Genomic DNA, 27,978 nt, shown 5'->3' on the forward strand with positions numbered 1-27,978 from the left:
ATACACGATATTTACTAAATTTTACGAATCTTTGCTCCAAATAGTGCATAAATTTGCTAATTATGCCGTGGTATTGCTTGGTTAACAAATTATGCGTTTTTGCTCCAATTATGCCAAAAATCATGCACAATCCGCCAAGGCCTACCTTCTTCGCCCCGATGGTGGTGAGGGGTCTGGGGATGACTTCAGAGGATTCTAGTCACGCGATGATCACGATCACGCACGGCATGCAGCAACAAAATTTGCTGAAGGAGGAAGCTACAAAATGAATTGGTAAGTAAAGCACGATAATTCTATTTCGTAGCCTTTTTTCCTGTTTTTCTTTGGAATGCTGCTTCCTAATTAAAGCTTATTTATTTACAATTAAACAACGTTATTAAAGACGCTGGATGAGCCAAAACGTACGTGTTGAAATAGACTAAATTTATGTCCGGTACCTATTTAGGTGTCGCTGAATAATTTCCGTTGTTCTGTTTATTTTGTTCGCTTATTCTTTGATGAACAAAAGTTCTAATATATTGAACATAAGAAAATAAAGACAATGAAAACAGGACGGCTTTTTAAACCAGGCGCTTCGGAATCTTTACGAATCGCCTGTTCTTCGCTTTGCATCCGATTGCTCAATATTTCCTAAATATCAAATTCTTACATAAGTTTCAGTGTGAAATTCAATTGTAGTACCATAACCCATTCTGCGATTTTGAAAGAAACACTAAAGGAAGTTAAAGCAACTTTATTTTGCAGGGCTTGTGTTCCTGAAACTCACAGATTTCTCACAGTAAGGGCCATTCCATTTTATATCCACACCCCCCTGTTGACGAGGTAAGTCAACATTTACCCCCTAAGAAAAAAAGATCAAAGTGCCGACATGATGCCCCCCTCAGAAACACCCGATTTTTTCTTAACCCCATCAGAAAAAAGACCACTTTTTGCTCATTTTTTACTTACCCCCTCAGAAAGAATCAAAAGTGCCGACAAATTTTAGACCTCTTAAGAAAAATTCGTTAACGGGGGGGTGTGAATTTTTTTGGAATGGCCCTAATCTCCCGTCAACATGTCGAGTTTCTCTTCCGCTTTCACTTTCATTCGGGGAAATCCCTTTCACGCTCGAAGTTTCCAGAACGTAAAGGAACCATCAATCACGAAGAGCAAATTAAATGGCAATAAAACAAGAACTTCCTGAACGTTTTAAACGCGCTTTCAAACAAATTACCGCAATTGTGCCCATATAAAAATTCACTAAAAACGTCACGCGATTTGTTCAATTGTTAGCATCGCAATTGTTCAATTGTCACGCGATATAGTCTCATAATCCGAAGCTTACGTTGTTGCCGTTCAGATTTCTGCTAAATCAAAGACTGGCGTCATTTCAGCAGTTAAGATTATTAGAAATAGTATAGTTAACTCTAAACAAGCTAAATAAAGACCAAAGTATGTTCATAAAGTTTTCATTGGTAAGAGATTTATAGATTTTCAACATTGCCTGACACATGGTCTGGCCAAGCGAAGAGATAGTTTTGTGAATGACGTAAGCCGAGTGTACTTACAAAAATGGCTTGAAGATGTCAAAGCAATTACAGTTTTACAATAGAGCGATTTCACAAACCTCAATTCATACTACCTATGTCTCACATGCCGACAGCAAACAGAACTTGAACTTTGTTGATTTATTTTTAAGTGGTGGTGAACAGTCCCTCAAAAACCATGTTTCGCATAATTTTCAAGCCATATTTCATCCGTCCCATTGTCTCAAATATTTCTGGGACGCTTTCTCAAAGTCTTCATCTCTTTTTACAAGGCTAAAAATGTCTCGGGCTGGCAGAAAAGATATCAGTTTTGCCATCTTGCAAAGTTGCGAATGTACCATTCAACAACTTTTTTTACTGAACAGGGTGAGGGTGCAATCTGATCCTTTGACAGCCCAATCTATATACCTAGCGGTTTAAACTTGTTTTCAATATTAAAATGCAATAGATAGTACAACAATACCAGAAAATTATTAGTTGATCAGCAAGCCACCCGTGCATTCTCTTTTTTGTTCATCCTCATTAACATTTAATTTAATCGTTAAATTAGCATTTTTAAAGTGCTACTGTGATCAAATTTTCACCTCTTGATATTTTAGTCGTTTTATGGAGTTTTTAACGAAAGATTCAAAATGGCGTTTTCCGTTTTCAAATATCTATTTTAGTTCCAGAGATATTCAAGCTTAAAAAAGTCGCAAAATATGCAAATTAGAGGACCGATGACGTCATCTTCTCAACCCAATTTTATGTTAAGTACAAAAATTGAATTATCTCAGTCATTTTTTTGCAGAGACCAATGAAACTTGGCAGTCTAATAGTTCTACAGAGAACACACTTTTAGTTGGCATAAAATTACGTTACCATGGCAACCCACTCTTTTCCAGTCCCCTGCGATTTATTTTTAATATTTTATTTTTTTTAGTTCCAAAAAATGTAACCCAGCCAAGACGACTACCAAATTCATTCATATGCTTGCCAAATCACCCATGTAAAGCATCATTGGCAAATATCAAAAAGGAATGCTAGAATCTGCCAGAAAAGCTTTTAGCATCCAGGGGATCTGGAACCTAGTATGTCACCATGGTAACCAAACTGTTAATTTCAAATTGTGAAACACAACTACCAGAAGGCTACTGCAAAAAATCAGAGACTTGTGATAAAAATTGGCTGAGATATCACTTTCTTCATATTGGATGAAAATTTGGTTGAGTCTATGACGTCATCATTTTGCTAATTTGCATATTCTAAAACCTTGAATATCTCTGGAAAGAAAAGAGATATTTGAAAAAAATAAAAAGCATTTTTCTTCTTATAAAGAGTACTTGTTAATATGTTAAAACGGCCACAAAAGGAAAGATACGAATTTCATCACAGTAGCACTTTAAATGCTAATTTAATGAGAATCGTTAAAACAATATACTTTATGAGAATCTTTATGAGAATCGTTAAAACGATTCTCATTAGCATGTAAGAATCAAATGTGAATATTCTGTACTTGCTCTGATTCAAACACTTGAATGCCACAAAAATGTACATTTCCCGCTAAATAGAGCGCAGAAATGTTAATGAATGATTTAGTAGCACAGCTCCTGTCAAGTAAAATGTTTGTAAAAACTTTAGTAGGTCAATGATTCATATGCGTGATTCCAAGCATGGCCTTAGAGTTGGCCGAGTGGGTCTGGATACCAACACGACGAAACCACGAGTAGAGCAAGAACCGCGCATTGCGGTTAATTAACAAATACATACAACTCATTGTAAATTCAAGTATTGATGGAATGAGGTATATCAAACACAAGAGATATTCAGATTTTCAACATTTGCAAACACTGAGAAAAAACATAATTTCTGTTGTCACAAGTGTTAGGGGACCGGTCATAAAAGTACAAGGGGGGGGAGAGGGTGGGCTATGAAAAATTGGAGGTGGGCCACTATTTTTCAACATGTCAAATAGGGTGGCTCAGGAGAAATAATGCACTGCATAAGGGGTGGGTCATAGTAAAATATTCATGAAACTGCAACTATAAAATGCAAACATTTAATGAGGATGCCTAAAACAGCATTTCTGAGGTGCTAAAAATCTTAATTTTCCCGGGGAACATTCCCCCAGACCCCCTACTTTCCATGTATCAAACATCATAAACTCAAAAAAAACACCAACTATTGTTATCTCTTTAAACTGCAGAGACTACATCTTCAGTGGTACAAATATTCTAACAAAATGCCAAAAATAGTATTCTGAGTTTCAAAAAATCTAACTTTAAATTTTTTCCTGGCAAGCGTGGCATAAAGGCCGGAAAGCCCGGCCAGGCCGGGCTTTGCCAGGCTTACCGGGCTTTTGACCGTGCTCCTGATGCAAGGGGGGCTCCTGACTTTGCTTTGTACAAACATAATTAACTCAAAACCACCAACTATTAGTACATCCCTTTAAACTGCAGAGACTATGTACATCTACAACAGTACAAAAATTCTACCAGAATTTCTAAAAATAGCACTTCAGGATTCTAACACTGATGTGATTCAAACTTTTGATCTCGGGGGAGGGGGGAGCAGTAGGTTTTTCTGTGCCACTCCAGGGGTGGGCTGCCCCAAGTTTGTCAAATAATTTGGGGGTGGGCCACTGAAAATCAGTACTTAAAACAAAAAAATTCATAGCCCACCCCCAGTGTACTTTATGATGACCAGTCCCTAAAGAGAAAGTAGCAGAGACCCCGACAGAAATCGAACCCTCCATCTCCATGGTCTTACAATGTGCAGTGGAGTATGTCTGACCACATCCTCCTACCCAGGGTCTTTGTTCCCTTTGACCAGAGAAGGAATGAAGACTCGAGGTACGAGAATGGTCTGACCAAATTCAAGGTGTCTGAAAATGTTTCGAGTGTATGACGTATTTTTCATAATCAAAATTGAGTGCCTTAAAAGAGCATTTCAGGGATTTGGACACTGACTCAAACTTTCGATCTCGAAAATTGTTTGGAGTTTCTGACTGAAGTGGTAAGCCAATGTTCCCTATGTAAGCCAATGTCCCCCCTTACTTTATGACCGGTCCCTAAAGAGCAGAGGAATAAAATTGGATAAATTAATCTATGCTAATTAAGGGAGCAGTCATTAATTACTTGGGGGGAGGGCTGGCAAATTTTTGAAAAAGTGGGCTCAAAAATTGTGACCCTCTCCCAAACTGGAGCCCAGAAATTGCAACACACCCCAAATCAGACCAAAAAATCCCCCCCCCACCCACCTCTGTCCTTTGAATGAGCACATAAAAGAATAAACACAGTAAGGTGAAAACCATTGAAAGTAGTTCACTAGTTCTTAGGGAAGTTGTCTGCTTTCAGGAGGGGTCTGGGGGTATGTTCCCCCCAAAAATTTTCAGTTTTTTATCCTCTTAAATCACTTTTCTACGATTCTGAGTAGCAATATGATGCCCCTTTCAGAAAAGCTTCTTAATTAGATTCCTGTTTTAACTTTTTCAGCTGTCCAAGCTATTCGAAGCAGGTAAAAGAGAAAAAAAGTAGCAAAATAGTGTGTTTCTAAGGGATCGGTCATAAAGTACAGGTGGGGTGGGGGGGGGGGGGCTAAGAAAAAATGAGGGTGGGTCACTGTTTTTCAACATGTCAAAACGGGTGGGTCAGGAAAAAAAATGCACTGCAGTAGGGGTGGGTCATGGTAAAATTGTTTATTAAACAGCAACTATAATATTGCAAAAATTCTATCAGAATGCCTAAAACAGCGTTTCTGAGGTTCCAAAAATATACATTTTCCTGGGGGAGCATTCCCCCAGAACCCCCTACTTTGTTATATACCTAACATCATTAACTCAAAACCACCAACTATTAGTATCCCTTTAAAGTGACTGTGCTTCATCTACAATGGTACAAATATTCTGCCAGAATGCCTAAAGTAGTATTTCTAAGTTTCTAAAAATCTCAATTTTCCTGGGGGGGGGCATCCCCCAGATCCCCCCTACTTTGCTTTGTACCAAACTTTATTGACTCAAAACCACCAACTATTAACACGACCACATATATGCTTTTAAATTTATCGTGTCTTAATAAAAGATGTTATTATTATTATTATCATTATTTTTATTATTATTATTATTATTATTATTATTATTATTATTATTATTATTATTATTATTAGTAGTAGTAGTAGTAGTAGTAGTAGTAGTTGGTTGAGGGAGGGGGGCGACTAGGTCTTTCTGTGCCACTCATCATGGGGTGGGCCGCTTCAATTTTGTCAAATAATTGGGGGGCGGGCCACTGAAAATCAGTACTTAAAAAGAAAAAAATCATAGCCCACCCCCATGTACTTTATGACCGGTCCATAAAGGCCTGGCTAAACTAGGAAACAGTGTTGTTGCGGTCGCAAATGTTTCCTAGTTTAGCCACGCGTGAAACATATGTTGCAAAAACAAAAAATGTTTGCTCCAAGTCAAAAACATTTTTGCTTCCCGGACACAAATTGTGCTCCCGATATGTTGCCCAGTTTAGCCACCCAGGAAACAATGTTGACTAGTTCATGCGCATGCATGGCAGTTTGTTCCCGGAACACTGTTTCCTAGTTTAGCCACCCGGGCAGCAAAACATTTTCCTTGCTCCCCGCTAATTAAGCCACCTAGGAAACATGACAAGGAACAATGTTTCCACAACAATGTTTCCTTGTTTAGCCAGGCCTTAAGGCGAATAATAATAATAATGTATCATGATATAAATAGATATGATCAAAATAGTTTGTTTGAATCAAAATAATATCATGCAAGAAATAATCATTACAGTGTGAGTTTATGTATGTAGGTTGCAACTGATTGCGCGAGTCTCACGCTCAATGCATGAGGCTCGAGATTTAGTTGAGAAGCCTGAACCAAACAGCTGTTGATCCTTAACATAAACAAGGCTAGGGGTTCCTGAGGAAAATTTTTATTCAAAGTCTTCTGAAAAGACTACAAATGCATCTATGGATGTCTAACATGCTAAGAAGTAATCAATTAATACCAATGAAAAACAACCGTGATCAAACGTTAAAAGCCAATTGAGCGCCAACGGATAGATCAGAATTATTAAGCTTTTATTGCCTATTGCTAGCTTGCTAGTAAAATAGTCAAAGCAGCTAACTTGCTAGTAAAATAAGTAAAGAAATGTTCCTCGCAGGGAACTTGCAGCATGAATGGTTAAAAAGTGGTTCTCATTGCAGAAACTGTGCGTTGAAAGAGTCAACCATTCTAGTCATATTGTGAAGCGCGTGGCTCACTCCAGAAATCTTCACAATGAGTCACGTTCAAGATATATAAGATTTAGCTTGATAAACACGCGCTGTTTGCTGGTTAAGGGGCATTACCAAGAAGGAGATGGATGGTGAATTGAAGTAGCCTAAAATATTTAAAAAGTTTATTTGTTAAAACAGGTGACAAAAATTTGTGACCCTCCCCATATCGTGGGTCCATTAAAACATTTGGCCCTCCCCATATCTTAGCCCTCCCCTCAAATTTGCCGCCGCCCCCCCCCCTCCCCAATAATTAACGACCGCTCCCTAAATTCATCGTGGTTACAATTTTCTTCGTTTAGCGTAAAAAACAAATGTTTCTTTACTAAAAAATATTTTCTTACAATACACTACTTATACTTGTCCTTCCAAATTACACTCAAAATCACGTCATCGCCACATCCAATAGCAAAGGTCAGCCTACTCCAGCATCACTTTGTAGTTTGCCACTGAAGTAAATTTTGAAAAACACTGTTTCCTTTGCAGATGGTCTGACGTTTGGTTTAACTAGACTTTTTCAAAAAGGACTACTTGACTTTTACCGTGCTACCAATATCATTGAAGGATCTTGCAGACATTTGAATGCCCGACAATGACATTTTCTCCTGATCAACTGAACTTTTTCAAGTTTTCTACTGTTGTTATAGATGAGTTTCCAGTCGCCCTGCGTGAAGTCTTTGCCTGCATGTGGGACACAAAGGTCGCTTCTCCACCTCACGTACCAAAATGGGACGATTCTGTAACGGTTCTAAACATGTTCCTTGGAAAAGAAGGTGGTGCGAAGAAAGTGCCAAATCTTAACAAATCCCGTAAGGAGTGGGACTGTACAGCTTTATTCCAAGCAACTCTCTTTGCTCAAACCTTTGGCACGTTAGGCAAACTGTATGTGAGACCACGTGGTTTATCAACTGGGACATTTCACCACTCAGTGATCAGCCCCACTGGCAACACAGCTGAGACGTTTGCCTTGGCGTTGGAACAGCTTTGCTTGCTACGAAACACGCTTTGCCATCAAATCAGCACCCAAAAGATCGACAAGGCTACCTTTGATCATAACATAATGTTGTCAAAGGATGCCTTTTCTGCACTAGGACAAGACAGCACGAGGATTGATGACATCGGAAAGCTGGGCGAAGAAGACTTTCCCACAGCAAGGCTTCAACAAGTGGAGGACGAGTTAAAGAGGGAAAAAGATGCTGCCGTGAAATTTAAACAGATCGATGATCATCTTATCAACATCGAGTCACGAGTGGAAGATGTTGGGTCTGACGTGAAAGATGTGAAAAGTGATGTGACAGATGTGAAGTCTCAAGTGAAAGATGTCGGGTCTGACGTGAAAGATGTCGGGTCTGACGTGAAAGATGTGAAAAGTGATGTGACAGATGTGAAGTCTCAAGTGGAAGATGTCGGGTCAGACGTGAAAGATGTCGGGTCTGACGTGAAAGATGTGAAAAGTGATGTGACAGATGTGAAGACACAAGTGAAAGATGTCGGGTCTGACGTGAAAGATGTGAAAAGTGACGTAACAGATGTGAAGACACAAGTGGAAGATGTCGGGTCTGACGTGAAAGATGTGAAGACACAAGTGGAAGATGTCGGGTCAGTAGTGAAGGAATTAAAGGAAGACATAAAGAGAGCAATGCAAGAGGAAAACTTAAAAGGTAAGCTTTAATTTGTGGTGTGGGTGGGAGGCCCAGTGGCTCAACGGTTAGTGTGCTGGACTCTGGATCGAGCAGTCTGGGTTCAAGCCCTGGCTGGGTTTCTGTATTGTGTTCTTGGGCAAGACACTTTACTCTCATAGTGCCTCTCTCCACCCAGGTGTTGAGTTGAATGCCAAGAGTAACCCTGTGATGGACCACAGGTGACCAACTGAGCGTACTATAAGAGTTTGTATGGATTTAAAATTGTTTAAAATTGTTTAAAAGTCGGTTAAGCCTTATTGATGCTTTCCAAAGGAAAGATGAGGTATTTTTATGTATTTTCGAATCCATACAAACGCTTATTAAGATGTTCAATTTAAAATCCATACAAACTCATAAAGTACGCTTTGATCATCTGTGGATGGACCAAAAGCCCATCCATGGGAAAGTAGAAATACTCCCAGTCACTTCATGCTACTAAAACAGGGATAAGCTCCGGCCTCATCATGGGCCACTAGGATCAAACGCAGACTTGCCTTTTAATTTGTAGTCTGGGTGAAGTAGTCTTGTGTATGTGTTCTCCATGTCTCGTAAATAAGCCAATGGAATATGCTTTCACAATTACACTGCTCGCTCTCGGGTTCTATTGAATTTGATGTTTGTTGAGGGATGTAGTTAGCTAGAAACCACGGGCTGCATCGAAGTCCAGCGTAGAATGCTGTCATTGTGTTGTGTTGTTATCAAAGTGTTTATAGCCTGCGAACAGGCTCCTGAGTGGAGCTGCAGAGTGTGATTGCTGAGTGAAGCGAGCTGAGCGTGGCCTCGCCGCGCCCTGTTCTCCCCCATAGGCCCCGCTCGGCAAGCTTCGCTTTGTAAATTTGTTTTTTTTTTCACCCCACTTGGGAGTCTGTTCCCAAGCTAAGTGTTTAATAATCGTTAGGTCGGAAGACAATCTAATTCCGTGGCGATTGTTCCTGTTACAATAGGTAATATTTCTTGGACTGAGCTTGCAACCCAACGCTTCCGTGACAGGCAAATTGTAAGATCGACAAGTATTCTGTCATAGAGCTGTCGGTCATACGGCATCGTTTAACCCATTTGGTTTTACTTAAGGTCCATCAGTTCCCGTCTCCTGCCTACCACAGAAAATACCACACTTTGTTGGCCGCCAGGAAGAGTGCCTAGCAGTCTTAAATCATTTAACAAATGGGGACACTCGACTGGTTGACGTCTGGGGTCCACCGGGATTTGGAAAGACGTCAGTGGCTGTTAAAGTAGCCCATCACTTGAAAGAGATGAAGATTCCAGTCTACTTTACATCCCTTCGCGGAATGAAAAGTAAAGACGATCTAGTGTCAAAGCTTTTAAGTATATTTACAGACGCTCAACAGGCGTTTTATGTTTCACCCTCTGATTGGCTCATCCAAAGTTTACAACAACTGAAGAATCCGTTTGTCCTAATTTTGGATAATGCTGACGACTTACTGGAATCTGGAGATTCCAAAGTGAATGAAGACGTGCTCGGATTTACGAAGGAGATTCTTGCCCAATGCAGTCAAATCAAGCTTCTTCTCACGACTCGTGAATCTCTAGACTATCTGAGCCTTAAGATTTCCATCCATCAAGAAAGAGTTGGTGTACTGGATGGAGTATCCTCTGTCAGCTTAGTAAAGTCCCAATTGCCAGATGTCTCAGACGATGACTGCAGTTCCATAATAAAGGTATGTGGACACGTTCCTTTGGCAATGCGACTGATGTGTAGTATCATGATGGAAGAAAATGTTTCAATCACTGAGCTCTTAGAAGAATTAAATATTTCGCCTCTTGTTGAGGTTTTGGACAATGAACATTTTTCCGATGATGCTCGACTGAAAACCATAATCAACAAATCATTTGAAAGACTTACTTTCCACGAGAGAGATGCGTTTGTGTCACTGGCAGTTTTTCCTAACAGCTTTGGAGTAGAGGAGGCCATGGCTGTTTTGGATTTGAAGACAGCCCGACTAACTAAGAAAGTGATCGGATCGCTGAAACGAAAATCTTTAATAGATTGTAGTGAAGATGTCGAATCCTTCACAATTCATTCACTTTTGCGATCCTTCATTGACGAAAGAAGAATAGCTAACCAGACAATTCAAACCACGTTTCATGCAGCACAACTTCGTTTCTACGACTATCAGATCACTAGTTTTGGTGAGGCTAATGAAAAATTTCTAACAGGTCATTCTAATGACGCATGTCTTGTTTTCCTTGGTCAGCGGGAGAGCATCCTGCTGTCTCTTTTAAATGGAGCAAAGGATGACGCCATCTATCCCAAAGTTGTAGAAGTATTGTCGAAGGCCGAGTTATTTTTTTATTTTGTACTGTCCCATGAGTTTTTCGACAGGGTTTACTGCACCGCAGTAGAAGAAGCAAAGAAAAGGCAACGTCGCGATGATGAATGCAACTTGCTTGCTGCCAAGTCGTTTGGCTTCTTGGAAGGGTTAAACGTAAGCCGTCAAGGCTGGGACGAGTCCTTGATAGCTAGCATTCGTCATAGCTGTCTAGCGAAGCATTTATGCTATCTTGGCGTCCACCAGCTGCTATGTGGAAAAATTGACGACGGCATATCGTCTCTAAGAACTTCTGTAGATCGTCTGAATGGTAGTAATAGCGACGAAAAAGTTGTTAAGGTACTTACCTATCATGCACTTGCAGTTTGTTACAGAAAGAAAGGTGACAAGGAAAACGCATCTAAGTTTGACACTTTGTGTAGCAACGAGTGTAAGTCTACATCGTTGAGCCCTGTGGTTCGCTATGTCTTCTTACGAGACAGCTCTTCAGCTGATGAACCAACAGATTTGGTCAGTATTGTCGAGCAAGATTTGTTCTTTTTTCTACTTATGGCTAAAAAATTATCTGCGCTTTACAGGAAGCTGGAGTTTGGAAAGCAGGCGAAAACTGAACTATCTTTAATGACCCGTCATTTTGTTGGACTGTACAAAGTTTTTCTTCCATTATCTGGCAAAGGAATGCTCCATGTTTCGATACTACAGGCTTGTCTCAAGGTGCTATATAGTTTGAACTGTTTTAAGGAAGCAGCGGAAGGCTTTCAAATAATAACAGACAAACTTGAAAAGACACCAGGAAACTTGCCTGACAAACGCACAGCTCAGGCTTACTTAGTTCGCGGCTTAGCTCTGAAAGGACTAAACGACCACGATGCAGCTTTCTATTGTTTAAAGAAAGCTTTAAACATCAGAAGACGACTTTTACAAGAAAACAAGGACGGAACGTACGGCAACAACATGGTCGGAGAGACTATCGACTCACTTGCGCTCTGTTTGGAAATGCCCAAAAATCTCGATGGCGGTACTTTTGGACACACAAACGATTTCAAAGTCATCTGCGAAGAAATCAAAAGTGCTCTTAAGGCAATGGAAAAGATTTGTGGCGTGAACCTCGCTGAAATCGCAACAAATTACAACCATCTTGGTTGTTGCTATTGGCTGATGTGTGACAACAGTGGAGCACTTGAGTCATATCAGCAGGCTCTAAAGATAAGGGAAGAGCACGTGGGCGATTCCGTTGACAAAGCGAACTGTCTACAGAATATAGGAAACGTGTATTTCAGAATGAATCGAAACAGTGAGGCTGCGAAGGCATTCCAAAGTGCTTTGAATCTGAGGAAATTGTTCGGGATTGAGGATCACGCGGATACCGCTGTTATTTACCACGGACTTGGGGCGAACCATCTTGCACAGGGTGAGTTGAGTGAAGCTCTTAATGCGCATCGACGGGGCTTACAGCTTAGAAAAAGACATTTAGATGATCACGCCCTCACATCCGAAAGCCTCACTTCAACAGGATATGCGTATTATCGGATGGGCGAGTATGAAGCTGCGAGAGAACATTCTCAGAACGCTGCCGATTTAGCAAAAACGTTTCTCGGTGACCATGAAGACACCGCCTCTGCGTTCCAACTCCTAAGTACAGTGTACCTTGAAATGGGGAACTACAAGGAAGCTCTTGATGCTTGTCGTGAAGCCAGGACCATAAGATTGAAGCTATTAGGTGAACACGTGGATACAGCTGAAAGCCTTCACTGTTTTGGAGTCATATGTTTTAAGATGCGTGATTTTAAAAGAGCTGTCAGGTCCCTTGGGAGGGCGTCAGCGTTGAGATCAAAACTTCTTGGTGACCACTTAGACACAGCACTGAGCTACCACTGCCTTGGTGAAGCGCAGATGTCTATGGGTGACTTCAGCGGTGCCATGGAATCTTTGAGGAAAGCTTTGAGTATCCGAGAAAAAGAAAAGCATTCAGACGCCGCTGTAACTTCAGAGGTCCTAGATCGCGCCTATTTAGGCCAGTTGATTAAATACGAATCAGCGTCCCAGCAATAGACCTCATTTGCTTGGGAGGTTTGTTGCTGCATTTCAGACCATTTATAATGATATTGTTGAGAACTCGTTTTTTTTTAAATTTTCAAGAGTGATTTTGGATGGACAAAACCGGAACAATTCTGTTAACTTAGAACATCACTTGGTCTGAAATGGGAAAACAAGCAACTAACGGAGGTCTGTTCAAAAATGCACAGAGAGAATACCTGCAGAAAGATCGTGTGAACACTGCGTTGACTGATCCCAGTAATCTTTTTCTCAACTGTTACTCGGAAGAGTACTCAATTCGGTATGATGTATCCGAGGCAGCCACGATTCTAGAAATATGCTACTGAGTGCTTCTGGGCTCTGAACCGTTTTTATATTAAACTGTTAAAAGGAGTGTTTCTTTGAAACCTGTGGTTCTGATGTCACAAACTGAATATAACTAAAGCGCTAAACTTGCGTAAGCCCCGTCAAGTGTGAATGGTTTTGCCTCTAATTGGGCGAAAAACTACCAGCATGATTACTCTGATTGGTCGAAAAGTTACACAAACTTGGTAAAAATCTGATTGTTTATGAAAACAACATCAGAAACTTTGCTGGCAAAAAGAAACGTTTTGTTCCAATTATAGCTTTCATTTGAATTGTGCGTTTTGATAAGTTAAACTTAGTTATTACGGAATTTACTTTGATAAAATTACATAAGAGTTAGTCAGTTGGTTAACTTAGCTATTTGCATAGTTTTATATTGTAATTTTATTCTGGTTTAAAATTGATTTTGTTAACGAATTATAATACAGTTGGACCCCGGTAACTCGAACTCTGTAGGGAAACGAAAAACAGTTCGAGTTAAAGGAGTAAAAATGACTGAAAAGTGGGTCCAAGGGAAATAGAAGTTAGTTCCAGGTAGCGGAGTTGTTCGAGTTATTCGAGTTCGAGTTTCCGGGGTTCAACTGTATTGTATTTTTAGATTTTAAATGTGAGGGTCACAAGTTTCTAAGTGAATGTTCACTTTTATGTGTTACCTTTTTTAAATAAAGAATTTTTTCTTCTTCTTTAATGCAGTTGTCGTGTTGGCTCAGAGTAAGATTAACAGTTTAGATTTCGAAGGAGCAGTTTTTCGCGATTGTATAAACTTGTTCCAACACCACCGACATGAATTATTCGCAAAGATCATCAATCTCTCTCTTTCCATCCGTTAAGCTTTTGACAGTTTTTTTATTCTCCGCTACACTGTCACTTTAGCTCAATTAACGTTGTAGTCTTGGTCAGCCGCAGGAACAGTTTTTTTTTTTAAAAAAGTGACCCCCTTTGGATCCTAAGGGTTAAACCCTCGCTCTTTTTAACTTGTATACAATGTATTACGTTCAGCAGCGCAATTATTTTGGATCTTCCGGTTAGCTTAAATAATTTCTCATAACTTTTCATGATGAAGAAAACTTAATATGAGATACAGCGAGGAATATTACGATAAAGGTATAATATTTATTTTCTTTCATTACTATCGTTTTGTTTAGGGCGAATTGAAATGTTCAGATCATTTTTAACATGAAAAAAATATGAATGTAGTGTTCTTAAAAATTTCTACGACAAGTAACTTAACAAAATTGCGTAAATACTCGTGTTTAGCCCGGGCCCAACGAGGATGAGAGTTGATGAGAGTTCAAACTCCTACTCTCGTTTGGCATGGATCTCTCATGCACTCCCATCGACTCTCGTTTGCTCTCATCGACTTTGAACGTGCTCAAATGTTCACGAGAGTTTATGAGAGTTAGTCAGACGAACTCTCGTTCTCGTTTGGTACGAGTTGATGAAAGAGCGCATGAGAGTTGAGGAAAACTCTCATGAAAGCCAACTCTCATCAACTCTCATCGTCGTTTGGCCCGGGCTTTAGCCTCCGAATCACGGGCAACTTGTCCCCAGGTCTTTGCAGTACGTACCTACGTAGGGTCGGGCAGTCACGCGATAAGCAAATTTTTCGGCTCGATTATTTTACCATATTTTCTTAGGTGTGGGGCTAATATGGAGAGGGTTGAGATGACTCTCCATACCAGCATAGTTAGGCTCTCAAAACAAAATTAAATTACGGAAGAAGACCTTATAAAATGAAATATCGCATTGACCTTGTCGACTGTGTTTTATCAGAATTGTACCCACCAACTTTTAATAATGGTATTAGACGAACTTGCTACCATTGATATGTCGGGGACTCTAATTGAGAGTGTGCAATAAGCATGCTTCCAAGTACACCTGTTAAAAGACCGGTTCATAGTAACCCACACTAGGGTGGGGACAGGTTCAATCGGATTCGGTCTTAAGTAGACTCGCCTTAGTGGGATCGACGTAAGATTTACACCAGTTCTTGCTTATTAATGAAATCAATATTGCCATGACAACCTTAATCAGTAAAATATAATTTGAAGTGATCTAGATTACATCACAGTATTAAAAGAAATGCCCGTGTTTAGCATTGCTGTGCTAATGAAGGACACTAAATAAACGGTAGGCCATTTCACGGTTTATTATTTTTTTTCCATTTGCATTATTAGTAGGCTATTACTAAATGATCCGCAACTTGTATGTAAGGCAATTTTAGGCAATTCAAATTGCCTCGCAACCACGTTTAATTTTAATGTAATAGAAATTAAGAAAAGGTTACCGTGAAAAGGTCTATTGTAGAGCCACCGTCTGTTTGCTAACGGAGCATGCTTACCGTATTTTCTCGATTAAACGCCCCCGGCGTTTATTTCAAACTTGGCCCGAAAAAGCCGGTGTTTATTTGATTCCAGCAGTTTATTCAAGCCCAATGTTTCTATCAAATAATTTTCAATCATTATTTTTGATAGTCATATATGTAGACATTATTTCCAAAGCATTTCACACCATGAATAAATGTTTAAGGGGTTTATTTTAAAATACAGCTTGGAGACCCGACGTTTAGTCGGGGCACGGCGTTAGATCGAGAAAATACAGTACGGTACTTTTGCATTCTCTAACTCCCAAACAAATGCCAGGATTCCCATGTAATTTATCTACAACTTCTAACGTCTACTACCAGATGGACAGATTATTCCCTCGGAAAGACAGATAAATGTTCTCTAGAAGTGTCCTCAGCCATTCTGAATTTTCTCTTCCCACCACAGACAACGGAATGGGACGACTCAAGGGGAACTTCCTGGCAGAAACTCCTATCTTCCCACCACCCCTACTCCTTTCTTCCTCCCTCACGCGCCCATTGCAGCAAACTCGCGCGGACATTTTATACTCTTGTTCGAGTCTGTTCGTGTCATAAGGATATTAGCCTGGGGATGCGAGTTGTTGTCAGTGGCCTTAAGGGCTCATGGAAAGAGGATGATCCTAGCTAGCACTAAGGTCATTCTCTGTTCATGTCAAATGGAATGATCCTTGTGCTAGGATCATCCGAGCGCCATATGTTTTCAGTTTTTACTTTACATGTGAAGGGTTGGCGGGTTGCATTTAGCCTCAACGCTAGGATCATTCCTCACCTGAGAGAGGATGAACCTAGAGCTAGGATCATTCCATTGTACATGAAAGGAGGATGATTTTAGTGCTAGGATCCTCCTCTTTCCATGTAAATGAGTCCTATAAAGAAGAGAACAGAAGTTCCTTTTTCGTCCGCCCCCGATGGTGGTGAGGGGTCTGGGGATGACTTCAGAGGATTTTAGTCACGCGATGATTACGATCACGCACGGCATACAGCAACAAAATGTGCTGAAGAAGGAAGCTCCCAAATGCATTGGTAAGTAAAGCACGATAAGTCTATTTTGTAGTCTTTTTTCTTTGAAATGTTGCTTCCTAATTAAAGCTTATTCATTTACAATTATACAACATTATTAAAGACTCTAGATGAGCCAGAACGTACGTGTTGAAATAGGTTAAATTTATGTCCGGACCTATTAAGGTTTCGCTGAATAATTTTCGTTGTTCTGTTTATTTTGTTCGCTTATTCTTTGATGAACAAGAGTTATCATATTAAACATAAGAAAATAAAGAAAATGAAGACAGAACGGCTTTTTAAACCAGGCGCTTGGGAATCTTTGCGAATCGCCTGTTCTTCGCTTTAATTGCATCCGACTGCTCAATATTTCCCAGATATCAAATGTTTACATAATTATGTTTCAGTGTGAAACTCAATTGTAGTACTATTACCCATTCTGCGATTTTTAAAGAAACACTGAAGAAAGGTAAAGCGACTTTATTTTGCAGGGTTTGTGTTCCTGAAACTTACAGAACAGATTTCTTACAGTAATCTTTCGTCAACATTTTAAGTTTCTCTTCCGCTTTCACTTCATTCGGGGAAAGTCCCTCTCACGCTCGAAGTTTCCAGAACGTAATGGAACCATCAATCACGAAGAACAAAATAAATCGCAATAAAACAAGAACTTCTTAGTATTTTAAACGCGCTTCCAAACAAATTACCGCAATTTTGCTAATATAAAAATTCACCAAAAACGTTACGCGATTTCTAAGCACCGCAATAATATTGTTCAAATGTCACGCGAGTCACATAATCCGAGGCTTACGTTGTTGCCGTTCAGATTTTTGATAAATCAAAGATGACGTCTTTTCAACAGTTCAAGATTATTACAAATAGTATAGTTAACTCTAAACAAGCTAAGAAAAGACCAAAATGTGTTCGTAAAGTTTCCATTGGGAAGAGATTTATAGATTGCGTGACCAATGGTCTGGCCGAGCGAAGAGATAGTTTCGTAAATGACGTAAGATTTGTATTTACAAAAATAGCTTGAAGGTGTCAAAACAATTACGGTTTTGCAATGTGAATATTCTGTACTTGCTCTTATTCAAACACTTGAATGCCACATAAATGTACATTTCCTGCTATAAAATAGAGCTCAGAAATGTGAAATAGTGAATGATTTGGTAGCACAGCTCCTGGCAAGTAAAATGTTTGTAAAAACTTTAGTAGGTCATTGATTCATATGCGTGATTCAAAGCACGGCCTAGGAATTGGTGGATTGGGAGTATAGCTATGAAAAATTCAAGGTGGGCAGGAGCCTATTACCCGGAGCGTGCAACTTCCATACTGAGTCTGTGAAACCGCATTTTAACAAGTAAAGTTATTTTTAGATAAGATTTTCCCGCGAATTGGTCTCAGATAGCCAATCACAAGCGATTTTATAATAGACTGTTGATACGTAACTACAGTACCTCATAACATAGTAGATACATGCGAGGAAACTTTTTCGGAGTGTCTTGGCAGCATTTCAAGCGATAATTTCAGTATTTTCTTGCAAAGTAGAGGCTGACTTCATCAGAAGCAGTGATTTTTGCGGGAAAGGCTTAGCTAAAAATAACTTGACTTGTGAAAACGCTGTTGCACAAAGTTGCACGCTCTGGGTAATGGGCTCCTGAGGGAGGAGGGCCGGCCGAGGGGGCCACTATTTTTCAACATGTCAGAAAGGGTGGGTCAGGAAAAATGATTCACTGCATCAGGGGTGGGTTATAGTAAATATTGATGAAACAGCAACTCATATAAAGTGCAAACATTTTATTAGGATGCCTAAAACACTGTTTCTGATATGCTAAAAATCTTAATTTTTTCGGGGGAAGACTCCATCAGACCCCCTAACTTCCATGTACCAAACATATTCAAACTCAAAAACCACCAACTATTGTTATCTCTTTTAACTGCAGAGACTACATCTTATGGTACAAATATTTTTCCAAATTTCCTAAAATAGTATTTCTTAGTTTCTAAAAATCTAAATTTTCCTGGGGGAAAATTTTGATAGGGGAACATCTCCGGAACCCCTCTACATTGCCATGGGCTTCTGACTTTGCATTGAAACATAATTAACTCAGGAGGGATCTGGGGGCATGCTACCCAAGAAAATTTCAATTTTATATTCTGAGTAGCAAATATGATGGCACGTTCAGAAAAGCTACTTAGATTCCTGTTTTAACTTTTTTAGCTGTTCAAGCTATTCAAAGCAGGTTAAACAGAAAAAAAATTGCAAAGTAGTGAGTTTCTAAGGGACTGGTCATAAAGTACAGGTGGGGTGAGGGTGGGGGGGGGGCTATAATAATTTGGGGTGGGTCACTGTTTTTTAACATGTCAAAAAGGGTGGGTAGGGGGAAAATGCACTACAGTAGGGGTGGGTCATGGTAAAATTGTTCATTAAACGGCATCTATAATAGTGCAAAAATTATTTCAGAATGCCTAAATCAGCATTTCTGAGGTTCAAAACCCCTACTTTGCTATATGCATTTCCCCAGAACCCCCTACTGTGCTATACACCTAACATCAACTCAAAACCGCCAACTATTAGTATCCCTTTAATATGTAGAGACTACAACTGAAACAGTACAAAAATTCTACCAGAATTCCCTAAAAAAGCATTTCAGGGATTCTAACACCGACATGCTTGAAACTTTTGATTTCGAAATTCTATAGGCCTATGTACCCTATGTACCTATGTACATTACTGATTTTGGTAGGGGAGGGGGGTGGGCCACTAGGTTTTTCAGTGCCACTCATGGGGTGGGTTGCAACAATTTTGTCAAATAATTGGGGGGTAGGCCACTGTTAATCTAAATCCCCGGGAAAATTTTTATTTTAGGTCTTCTGAAATGACTAGAAAAGCATCTACGAATGTCAAACATGCTTAAAAGAAATCAATTTATAGAAGTGAAAAACAACCCTGATCAAATGGCAAAGCCTCTTTGACAATTTAACAAGTCACTACTCTAACGGATAGACCCGAAATTATTAAGCTTGTATTGCCTATTGCTAGCTTACTAAAAAAATGGCCACAGTAGCTAGCTTGCTAGTAAAATAAGTAAAGAAATGTTCCTCGCAGCAGGGTCGTAGCAAAGGTGGGGTCCTGGGGTGCCCATGACCCCCCTGTTTGTGTCCTTAAGATCAAACATGGCATCAATGTATTAAATCTTTCTTTACCAGTTCTAGATACTTAATTTATGCAACTATTTTGCAGGCTTGTCCCCCTTCACCTTTCCATTCTCACTACTTTGAGGTTTCGTTTTGCCCTTGCCGCCGTCTGGCTGTTTGACATGTGACGGACGGTAGTTCATACACAAAATGTTATTTTCAGAAGTGTGAAAATTGGTCGATTTCACGCCGGGCCAGGAGAGCGCTCGAAGCTGCACCCTCGGAATAACATTTTGCTGTTTTATCCGATAGAGCTCAAACTTTGCACAATGATAGAACTTTTTATTCCAAACAATCGTCTTGAAGATATAAAGATCTGAATTTTGTAAATGTTCTAAAAATAGTAACAAAATGGCGGAAAATTCAAATTTCCAAACCTTATATCTTCAAGGCGGATTGAGCTTTTTCAATAATTGTTTCGCATTTCACTTTATCACAATGAGTTCTTTCAGAATCATGTACTTTTTGTGCCATAACAGAAAAAAAAATTTTTGGCTTAGGCACTGTGACGTCATTTTCCCGCCAAAAACCGTTAAATTAAAAAAAACAAAAATCATACGATTGTTTGGAATAAAAAGTTCTATCATTGTGCAAAGTTTGAGCTCTATCGGATAAAACAGCAAAAAGTTATTCCGTGGATGCAGCTTCGAGCGCTCTCCTGGCCCGGCGTGTTTTGCATTTGTTGATCAACGATAGAGTAAACCTCACTTGGAATGGACTTAAGAAAAGCATCTTTCATATCTGGGATTAACCCATGCACTCTCTTTCCGATTGGAGTCTGTTTTGGAATCTACTTTATTATGCTAAAAACCGGACAACTGCTGTGAGCATTTTTTTAATGCCGTATAAGCCAATTACGGTCCAGGAAGCGCAGAAAATGGCACTTTTGAGATTCCAATCTAAAACATTTCCGAGGGGGGCATGCTCCCTGGACCCCCCTAGAAGTTTATGCCTCCAACACTCATGTTGTCCACCAGTTAAACATGTGAGGACTGTTCTTTGAAATGTTATTGAAAACCCTGACTCTGACTGCTCATACAAAAGATGTCGCTTCTGGATGTCGACGTGACAGACAATCTGTTAAGTACCCTGGGTGTAACATAGTGAGTGTGACCCCCCCTCCCCCCTTAGAAAAATCCTAGCTACGCCCCTGCGCAGGGAACTTGCAGCATGAATATCGAATGGTTAAAAAGTTGTTCTGTGGAGTCACATTACAGAAACTGTGTGTTGAAAGTCAACCATTCTAGTCATATTTTGAAGCGCGTGGCTCACTCCAGAAATCTCCACAATGAGTCAATTTCAAGATATAAAACATTCAGCTTGATAAAAACACGCGCTGTTTGCTGGTTGAGGGCATTACCAAGAAGGAGATGGATGGTGGATTCAAGTAGCATTTGGCCCTGCCCAAATCTTAGCCCTCCCCTCAAATTTGCCGCCCCTCCCCCCAATAATTAATGAAGGCTCCTTAAATTCAGCAAAGGTCACCCTATTTCAGCATCACCTTGTAGTTTGCCACTGTAGTAAATTTTGAAAAACACTGTTTCCTTTGCAGATGGTCTGACGTTTGGTCCAACTAGACTGTTTCAAAAAGGACTTCTCGGATTTTACCGTGCTACTAATATCATTGAAGGATCTTGCAGACATTTGAATGCCTGACAATGACATTTTCTTCTGAACAACTGAACTTTTTCAAGTTTTCTACTGTTGTTATAGATGATTTCCCAGACGTCATGCGTGAAGCCTTTGTCTACATGTGGGACAACCGTGTCGCTTCCCCACCTGGCGTCCCAAAATGGGACGACTCTGTAACCGTTCTAAACTTGTTCCTTGGAAAAGAGGGTGGTGTCAAGAAAGTACCAACTCTGAATAAATCTTATAAGGAATGGGACTGTACAGCTTTGTTCAAAGCCACTCTCTTTGCTCAAACCTTTGCCATGCCAGACGGGACTGGAGGTGTTAACACGTTGGACAAGCTGTACGTGAGACCACGTGGTGTATCAGCTGGGACATTTCACCACTCAGTTATCAGCCCCACTGGCAACACAGCTGAGACGTATGCCTTAACATTGGATCAGCTTCGCTTGCTGCGAAATACGCTTTGCCACCAAAGCAGCACCCAAAAGATTGACAAGGCTGCCTTTGATCATTATATATTGTTGGCAAAAGATGCATTCACTGCACTTGGACAAGCCACCACGAGGATTGATGACATTGGAAAGCTGGGCGAAGAAGACTTTCCCACAGCAAGGCTTCAGCAAGTGGAGGACGAGTTGAAGAAGGAAAAAGATGCTGCCATAAAATTTAAACAGATCGACGATCATCTTATCAACGTCGAGTTACAAGTGGAAGATGTCGGGTCTGCCGTGAAAGATGTGAAAGGAGACGTGACAGTTGTAAAGACTCAAGTGGAAGATGTTGGGTCTGACGTGAAAGATGTGAAAAGTGATGTAACAGATGTGAAGACTCAAGTGGAAGATGTCGGGTCTGACGTGAAAGATGTGAAAAGTGATGTAACAGATGTGAAGACACAAATGGAAGATGTCGGGTCAGTAGTGAAGGAATTAAAGGAAGACATAAAGAGAGCAATGCAAGAGGAAAACTTAAAAGGTATGCTTAGATTTGTAGTGTGGGTGGGAGGCGCAGTGGCCTAACGGTTAGTGCGCTGGACTCTGGATTGAGCCCTGATTGTAACCCTGTGATGGACCACAGGTGACCAACTGAGCGTACTATAAGAGTTTGTATGGATTTAAAATTGAGCGTTCTTATATGTAATGAGCATTTGTATGGATTTAAACAAATAATTTGAAACTATCTCCTTGTTCCTTTGAAAAGCTTCAATAAAGCATGAAACCTAATCTGGTCTCCTTATTTTGAGTGTGGATGGCTTTCCGAAGCGCTAGAAAGACAAAAGGAAAGATGAGATATTTTTAATGTATTTTCGAATCCATACAAACGCTTATTAAGTATGTTCAATTTTAAATCCATACAAACTCTTATAGTACGCTTTGATCATCAGTGGATGGACTAAAATCCCATCCACAGGAGAGTAGAAATACTCCTAGTCACTTCATGCTGCTTAAACCGGGATCGACTTCACTTGTCCTTGCCTTTTAATTTGTAGTCTGGGTAAAGTAGTCTTGTGTATGTGTGCTCCGTGTCTCATAAATCAGCCAATGGATTATGCTGTAACAATTACACTGCTCGCTCTCTGGTTCTATCGAATTTGATGGTTGGTGAGAGGTGAAGATAGCTAGAAACCACGGGCCGCGTCGCAGTCAAGCGTAGAATGCTGTTATTGTGTTGTGTTGTTATCAAAGTGTTTATAGCCTGCGAACAGGCTCCTGAGTAGAGCTGGGTGTGAAATAATTCCGAGATTGCCGAGCGAAGCGAGATGAGCGTGGCCTCGCCGCGACCCGTTCTCCCCCACAGCCTCCGCTCCGCTCGCTTCGCTTGCATATTTTTTTTTTACCCCACTCGGGAGTCTGTTCAAAGGCTAACTGTTAAAGAATCGTTAGGTCGGAAGACAATCTAATTCCGTGGTGATTGTTCCTGTTACAATAGGTAATATTTCTTGCACTGAGCTTGCAACCCAACGCTTTGGTGACAGGCAAGTTGTAAGATCGATTAGTAGAGTCATAGAGCTGTCGGTCATATGGCATCATTTAACCTATTTGCTTTTACTTAAGGTCCATCAGTTCCCGTCTCGTGCATACCACAGAAAATACCGCACTTTGTTGGCCGCCAGGAAGAGTGTGCAGCAGTCTTAAATTATTTAACAAATGGAGACACTCGACTGGTTGATGTCTGGGGTCCACCGGGATTTGGAAAGACGTCAGTGGCTGTTAAAGTGGCCCATCACTTGAAAGAGATGAAGATTCCAGTCTACTTTACATCCCTTCGCGGAATGAAAAGTAAAGATGATCTTGTGTCAAAGCTTTTAAGTATATTTACAGATGCTAAACAGGCGTTTTATGTTTCACCCTCTCATTGGCTCATCCAAAGTTTACAACAACTGAAGAATCCGTTTGTCCTAATTTTGGATAATGCTGACGACTTACTAGAATCTGGAGATTCCAAACTGAAAGAAGACGTGCTTGGATTCACAAAGGAGATTCTTGACCAATGCAGTCAAATCAAGCTTCTTCTCACGACTCGTGAATCTCTAGACTATCTCAGCCTTAAGCTATCCATCCATCAAGAAAGAGTTGGTGTACTGGATGGAGTATCCTCTGGCAGCTTAGTAAAGTCCCAAGTGCCAGATGTCTCAGACGATGACTGCAGTTCCATAGTAAAGTTATGTGGACAAGTTCCTTTGGCAATGCGATTGATGTGTAGTATCATGATGGAAGAAAATGTTTCAATTACTGAGCTCATAGAAGAATTGAAGGTTTCGCCTCTTGTTGAGGTTTTGGACAATGAAAATTTTTCCGATGATGCTCGACTGAAGACCATAATCAACAAATCATTTGAAAGACTTAATTCTCAGGAGAGAGATGCGTTTGTGTCACTGGCTGTTTCTCCTAGCAGCTTTGGAGTGGATGAGGCTACGGCTGTTTTGGATTTGAAGACAGTGCGACCGACCAAGAAAGTGATCGGATCGCTGAAACGAAAATCTTTAATAGATTGCAGTGAAGATGTCGAATCCTTCACAATTCATTCACTTTTGCGATCCTTCATTGACGAAAGAAGAATAGCCAACCAGACAATTCAAACTGTGTTTCATGCAGCACAACTTCGTTTCTACGACTATCAGATCACTAGTTTTGGTAAGGCTAATGAAAAATTTCTAACAGGTCATTCTAATGACGCATTTCAAGTTTTCCTTGGTCAGCGGGAGAGCATTCTGTTGTCCCTTGTAAATGGAGCAAAGGTGGACGCACTCTACCCCAAAGTTATAGAAGTATTGTCGAAGGCCGAGTTATTTTTTGATTTTGTACTTTTCGATGAAAAGGAGTTAATCGACAGTCTTTACTGCACCGCAGTAGAAGAAGCAAAGAAAAGGCAGCGTCGCGACGATGAATGCAGTTTGCTTGCTGCCAAGTCGTTTGGCTCCTTGGGCGGAAGGTTTGAGGTAAACCGTCCAAGCTGGGACGAGTCCTTGATAGCTGGTATTCGTGATTCTACTGATAGCTGTTCAGCGAAGCGTTTATGCTATCTTGGCATCCACCAGCTGCAGTGTGGAAAACTGGATTGCGGGATATCGTCTCTTAGAACTTCTGTAGATCGTCTGAATGGTGTTAATTGCGACGAAAAAGTTCTTAAGGTACTTACCTGTCATGCACTTGCAGTCTGTTACAGAAAGAAACGTGACAAGGAAAACGCATCTAAGTTTGAGACTTTGTGTTGCAACGAGTGTAAGTCTACATCATTGAGTCCATTTGTTCGCAACGTTTTCTTACGAGACAGCTCTTCAGCTGATGAACCGACAGATTTGGCCAGTATTGTCGAGCAAGATGATGTCTTTTTTCTTGTTATGGCTAAAATATTAACTGCGCTTTACACTGCGCTGGAGTTTGGAAAGCAGGCGAAAACAGATCTACCTGTTATGACCCGTCATTTTGTTGGACTGTACAAAGTTTTTCTTTCATTATTTGGCAAAGGAATGCTCCATGTTTCGATACTAGAGGCTTGTTGCGCTGTGCTATATAGTTTGAGCTGTTTTAAGGAAGTAGCGGAAGGCCTTCAAATAATAACAGACAAACTTGAAAAGACACCAGGAAACTGGCCTGACGAAATCACAGCTTATGCCTACTTACTTCGCGGCTTAGCTCTGAAAGGACTGAAAGACCATGATGCAGCTTTCTATTGTTTAAAGAAAGCTTTAAACATCACAAGGCGACTTTTACAAGAAAACAAGGACGGAACGCACGGCAACAACGTGGTCAGAGAGAGTATTGTCTCACTTGAGCAATGTTTGAAAATGCAAGAAAATCTCGATGGCAGTACTTTTGGTCACACTAACGATTTCAAAGTCATCTGCGAAGAAATTAAAAGCGTTCTAAAGGCCATGGAAAAGAATTGTGGCGTCAACCTCGCTGAAATCGCAACAAATTACAACCAGCTTGGTAATTGCTATTGGCTTATGGATGACAACATTGGAGCCCTTGAGTCATATCAGCAGGCTCTAAAGATAATAGAAGAGCACGTGGGCGATTCCAAAGACAAAGCATCATGTCTACTGAATATAGGAGCTGTGTATTCCAGAATGAATCGAAACAGTGAGGCTGGGAAGGCATTCCAAAGTGCTTTGAATCTGAGGAAATCGTTGGGGATTGAGGATCACGCAGATTCCGCTTCAATTTACCATAACCTTGGGAAGAACCATCTTGAGCTGGGTGAGTTCAGTGAAGCTCTCAATGCACATCGACAGAGCTTACAGCTTAGAAAGAAACATTTAGGTGATCACCCCCGTACAGTTCAAAGCCTTACTGAAACAGGATGTGTGTATCTTAGGATGGGCGAGTATCAGGCTGCTAGAGAACATTGTCAGAAAGCTGCCGATTTATCAAGCACATTGCTTAGTGACGATGAAGAAACCGCCTCTTCGTTCTATGGCCTAGCTGTAGTGTACCTTAAAATGGGGAATTACAAGGGAGCTCTTGATGCTTGTCGTGAAGCTAGGAACATAAGATTGAAGCTATTAGGTGAACACGTGGATACAGCTGAAAGCCTTCAATGTTTTGGATTCATATGTTTTAAGATGCGTGATTTTAAAAGAGCTGTCAGGTCCCTTGGGAGGGCGTCAGCGATGAGATCAAAACTTCTTGGTGACCACCTTAACACAGCACTGAGCTACCACTGTCTTGGTAAAGCGCAGATGTCCATGGGTGACTTTAGCGGTGCCATGGAATCTTTGAGGAAAGCTTTGAGTATCCGAGAAAAAGAAAAGCATTCAGACGCCGCTGCAACTTCAGAGCTGCTTGATCGCGCCTATTTAGGCTACTTGATTAAATACGAATCAGCGTCTCAGCAATAGACCTCATTTGCTTGTGAGGTTTGTTGCTGCATTTCAGACCATTTACAATGATATTGTTGAGAACTCTTGTTTTTTTTTTTAATTTTCAAGAGTGATTTTTGGATGGACAAAACCGGATCAATTCTGTAAACTAAGAATGTCACTTGGTCTGAAATGGGAAAACAAGCAACTAAACGGAGGTCTGTTAAAAAAAGCCCAGAGAGAATACCTGCAGAAATATCGTGAACACTGCTTTAACTTAACAGTTATCTGTTTCTCAACTGTTACTCGGAAGACTACTTGAGTATGATGAATCCGAGGCAGCCACGAGTCTAGAAATATCAGGGTCGTAACCAGGTATATTTTTTCATCGCTGATCCCAAATTTTAGCTCTAAATTTTGATTCCTGATCTCCAAAATGTGGCAACATTTGATCCCCGATTCCATTCTGATCCCATCTGATTGGCTGATCTAGATCCCATGACATACCATGACTTGATCCCGATCCCGAGGCTGTGATCCCTGATCCCATATATCTGGTTACGACCCTGAAATATGCTACTGAGTGCTTCTGGGCCTTGAACCGTTTTTATATTAAACTGTTTAAAGGGGTGTTTCTTGGAAACCTGTGGTTCTGATGTCTCAAACTGAATACAACTAAAGCGCTAAACGTGCGTAAGCCCTGTCAAGTGTGAATGGTTTTGCCTCTAACTGGGCGACAAACTACCAGCATGATTACTCTGATTGCTTGACAAGTTACACGAACTTGGTAAAAAATACTGCTTGTTTATGAAAACAACATCAGAAAATTTGCTGGCAAAAAGAAAAGTTTTGTTTAAATTATAGCTTTAATTTGAATTGTGCGTTTTTGATAAGTTAAACTTAGTTATAATGGAATTACTTTTGATAAAATCACATATCAGTTAGCCAGTTGGTTATTTGACCTTATACAAAATTGATTGTCATTCATTTCTTTTGTTTGGTCAAGTTTCTGAAAATGCTGATGGCGACACTTGAAAATATATGGAATAATATGCTAAACTGAGAAGTTTTAGTGTTTTTAGTTAAAAGGCTGCAGATTTGTGACGCGTTCAATTTTAAGAGATTTGTATGGAAAAAGCCACCATGGCCTGCCTAGCCTCGTTATCATGTTTTTGGTCGTATAATCGTCCCTGTAACTTCCCATTAGATAAAACTATAGCCTTGAAACTTCATACACTGATTTACTTTGACTTGATCTTTAAATTAAAGAAACGTAATTTTGTTGACAAATAATTCTTCTAGGAGCCGAGAATAAACG

The 27,978-nt window shown here is 40.3% G+C and overlaps 2 protein-coding genes and 1 pseudogene across 4 annotated transcripts; all 3 read left to right on the forward strand.

Moving 5' to 3' along the window:
• The first annotated feature begins 213 nt into the window (after nucleotides 1-213).
• LOC144640646 (uncharacterized) lies at nucleotides 214-27,912 on the forward strand. Of its 2 annotated transcripts, XR_013568420.1 has the most exons (4): nucleotides 214-273; nucleotides 7,275-8,449; nucleotides 9,542-13,106; nucleotides 27,015-27,912. XR_013568420.1 is itself a non-coding variant. In XM_078499739.1 (3 exons), the coding sequence occupies exons 2-3, from the start codon at nucleotides 7,381-7,383 to the stop codon at nucleotides 12,811-12,813; spliced, it is 4,341 nt and encodes a 1,446-aa protein (XP_078355865.1). In that variant the 5' UTR covers nucleotides 214-273; nucleotides 7,275-7,380; the 3' UTR covers nucleotides 12,814-14,045. The 2 variants fall into 2 exon arrangements, 1 of the variants encoding a protein (XP_078355865.1); XM_078499739.1 differs by lacking the exon at nucleotides 27,015-27,912 and having other exon boundaries at nucleotides 9,542-14,045.
• The window catches only part of LOC144640647 (uncharacterized), a 43,556-nt pseudogene continuing 20,612 nt past the window's right edge, over nucleotides 5,035-27,978 (forward strand).
• LOC144640648 (uncharacterized) lies at nucleotides 16,507-27,616 on the forward strand. Of its 2 annotated transcripts, none has more exons than XM_078499741.1 (3): nucleotides 16,507-16,552; nucleotides 21,276-22,330; nucleotides 23,419-27,616. In XM_078499741.1, exons 2-3 carry the CDS (start codon nucleotides 21,382-21,384, stop codon nucleotides 26,697-26,699), a joined length of 4,230 nt encoding a protein of 1,409 aa, XP_078355867.1. In that variant the 5' UTR covers nucleotides 16,507-16,552; nucleotides 21,276-21,381; the 3' UTR covers nucleotides 26,700-27,616. The 2 variants fall into 2 exon arrangements, with proteins under 2 accessions (XP_078355867.1, XP_078355866.1); XM_078499740.1 differs by having other exon boundaries at nucleotides 16,509-16,552; nucleotides 23,410-27,616.

The sequence above is a fragment of the Oculina patagonica genome, unplaced genomic scaffold (assembly GCF_052425735.1).
Source record: "Oculina patagonica isolate OP01 unplaced genomic scaffold, crgOcupat unplaced4, whole genome shotgun sequence".
NCBI classification, from domain to species: domain Eukaryota; kingdom Metazoa; phylum Cnidaria; class Anthozoa; order Scleractinia; family Oculinidae; genus Oculina; species Oculina patagonica.

What these genes read in the sequence shown, in the direction of transcription:
- LOC144640648 (XM_078499740.1), top strand. Translation starts at nt 21,382, where the DNA reads ATGACATTTTCTTCTGAACAACTGAACTTTTTCAAGTTTTCTACTGTT. An exon ending in GCAAGAGGAAAACTTAAAAG is followed by an intron (nt 22,331 to 23,409) that starts GTATGCTTAGAT and finishes CTTTTACTTAAG; the next exon opens with GTCCATCAGTTCCCGTCTCG.
- LOC144640646 (XM_078499739.1), top strand. Translation starts at nt 7,381, where the DNA reads ATGACATTTTCTCCTGATCAACTGAACTTTTTCAAGTTTTCTACTGTT. An exon ending in GCAAGAGGAAAACTTAAAAG is followed by an intron (nt 8,450 to 9,541) that starts GTAAGCTTTAAT and finishes GTTTTACTTAAG; the next exon opens with GTCCATCAGTTCCCGTCTCC.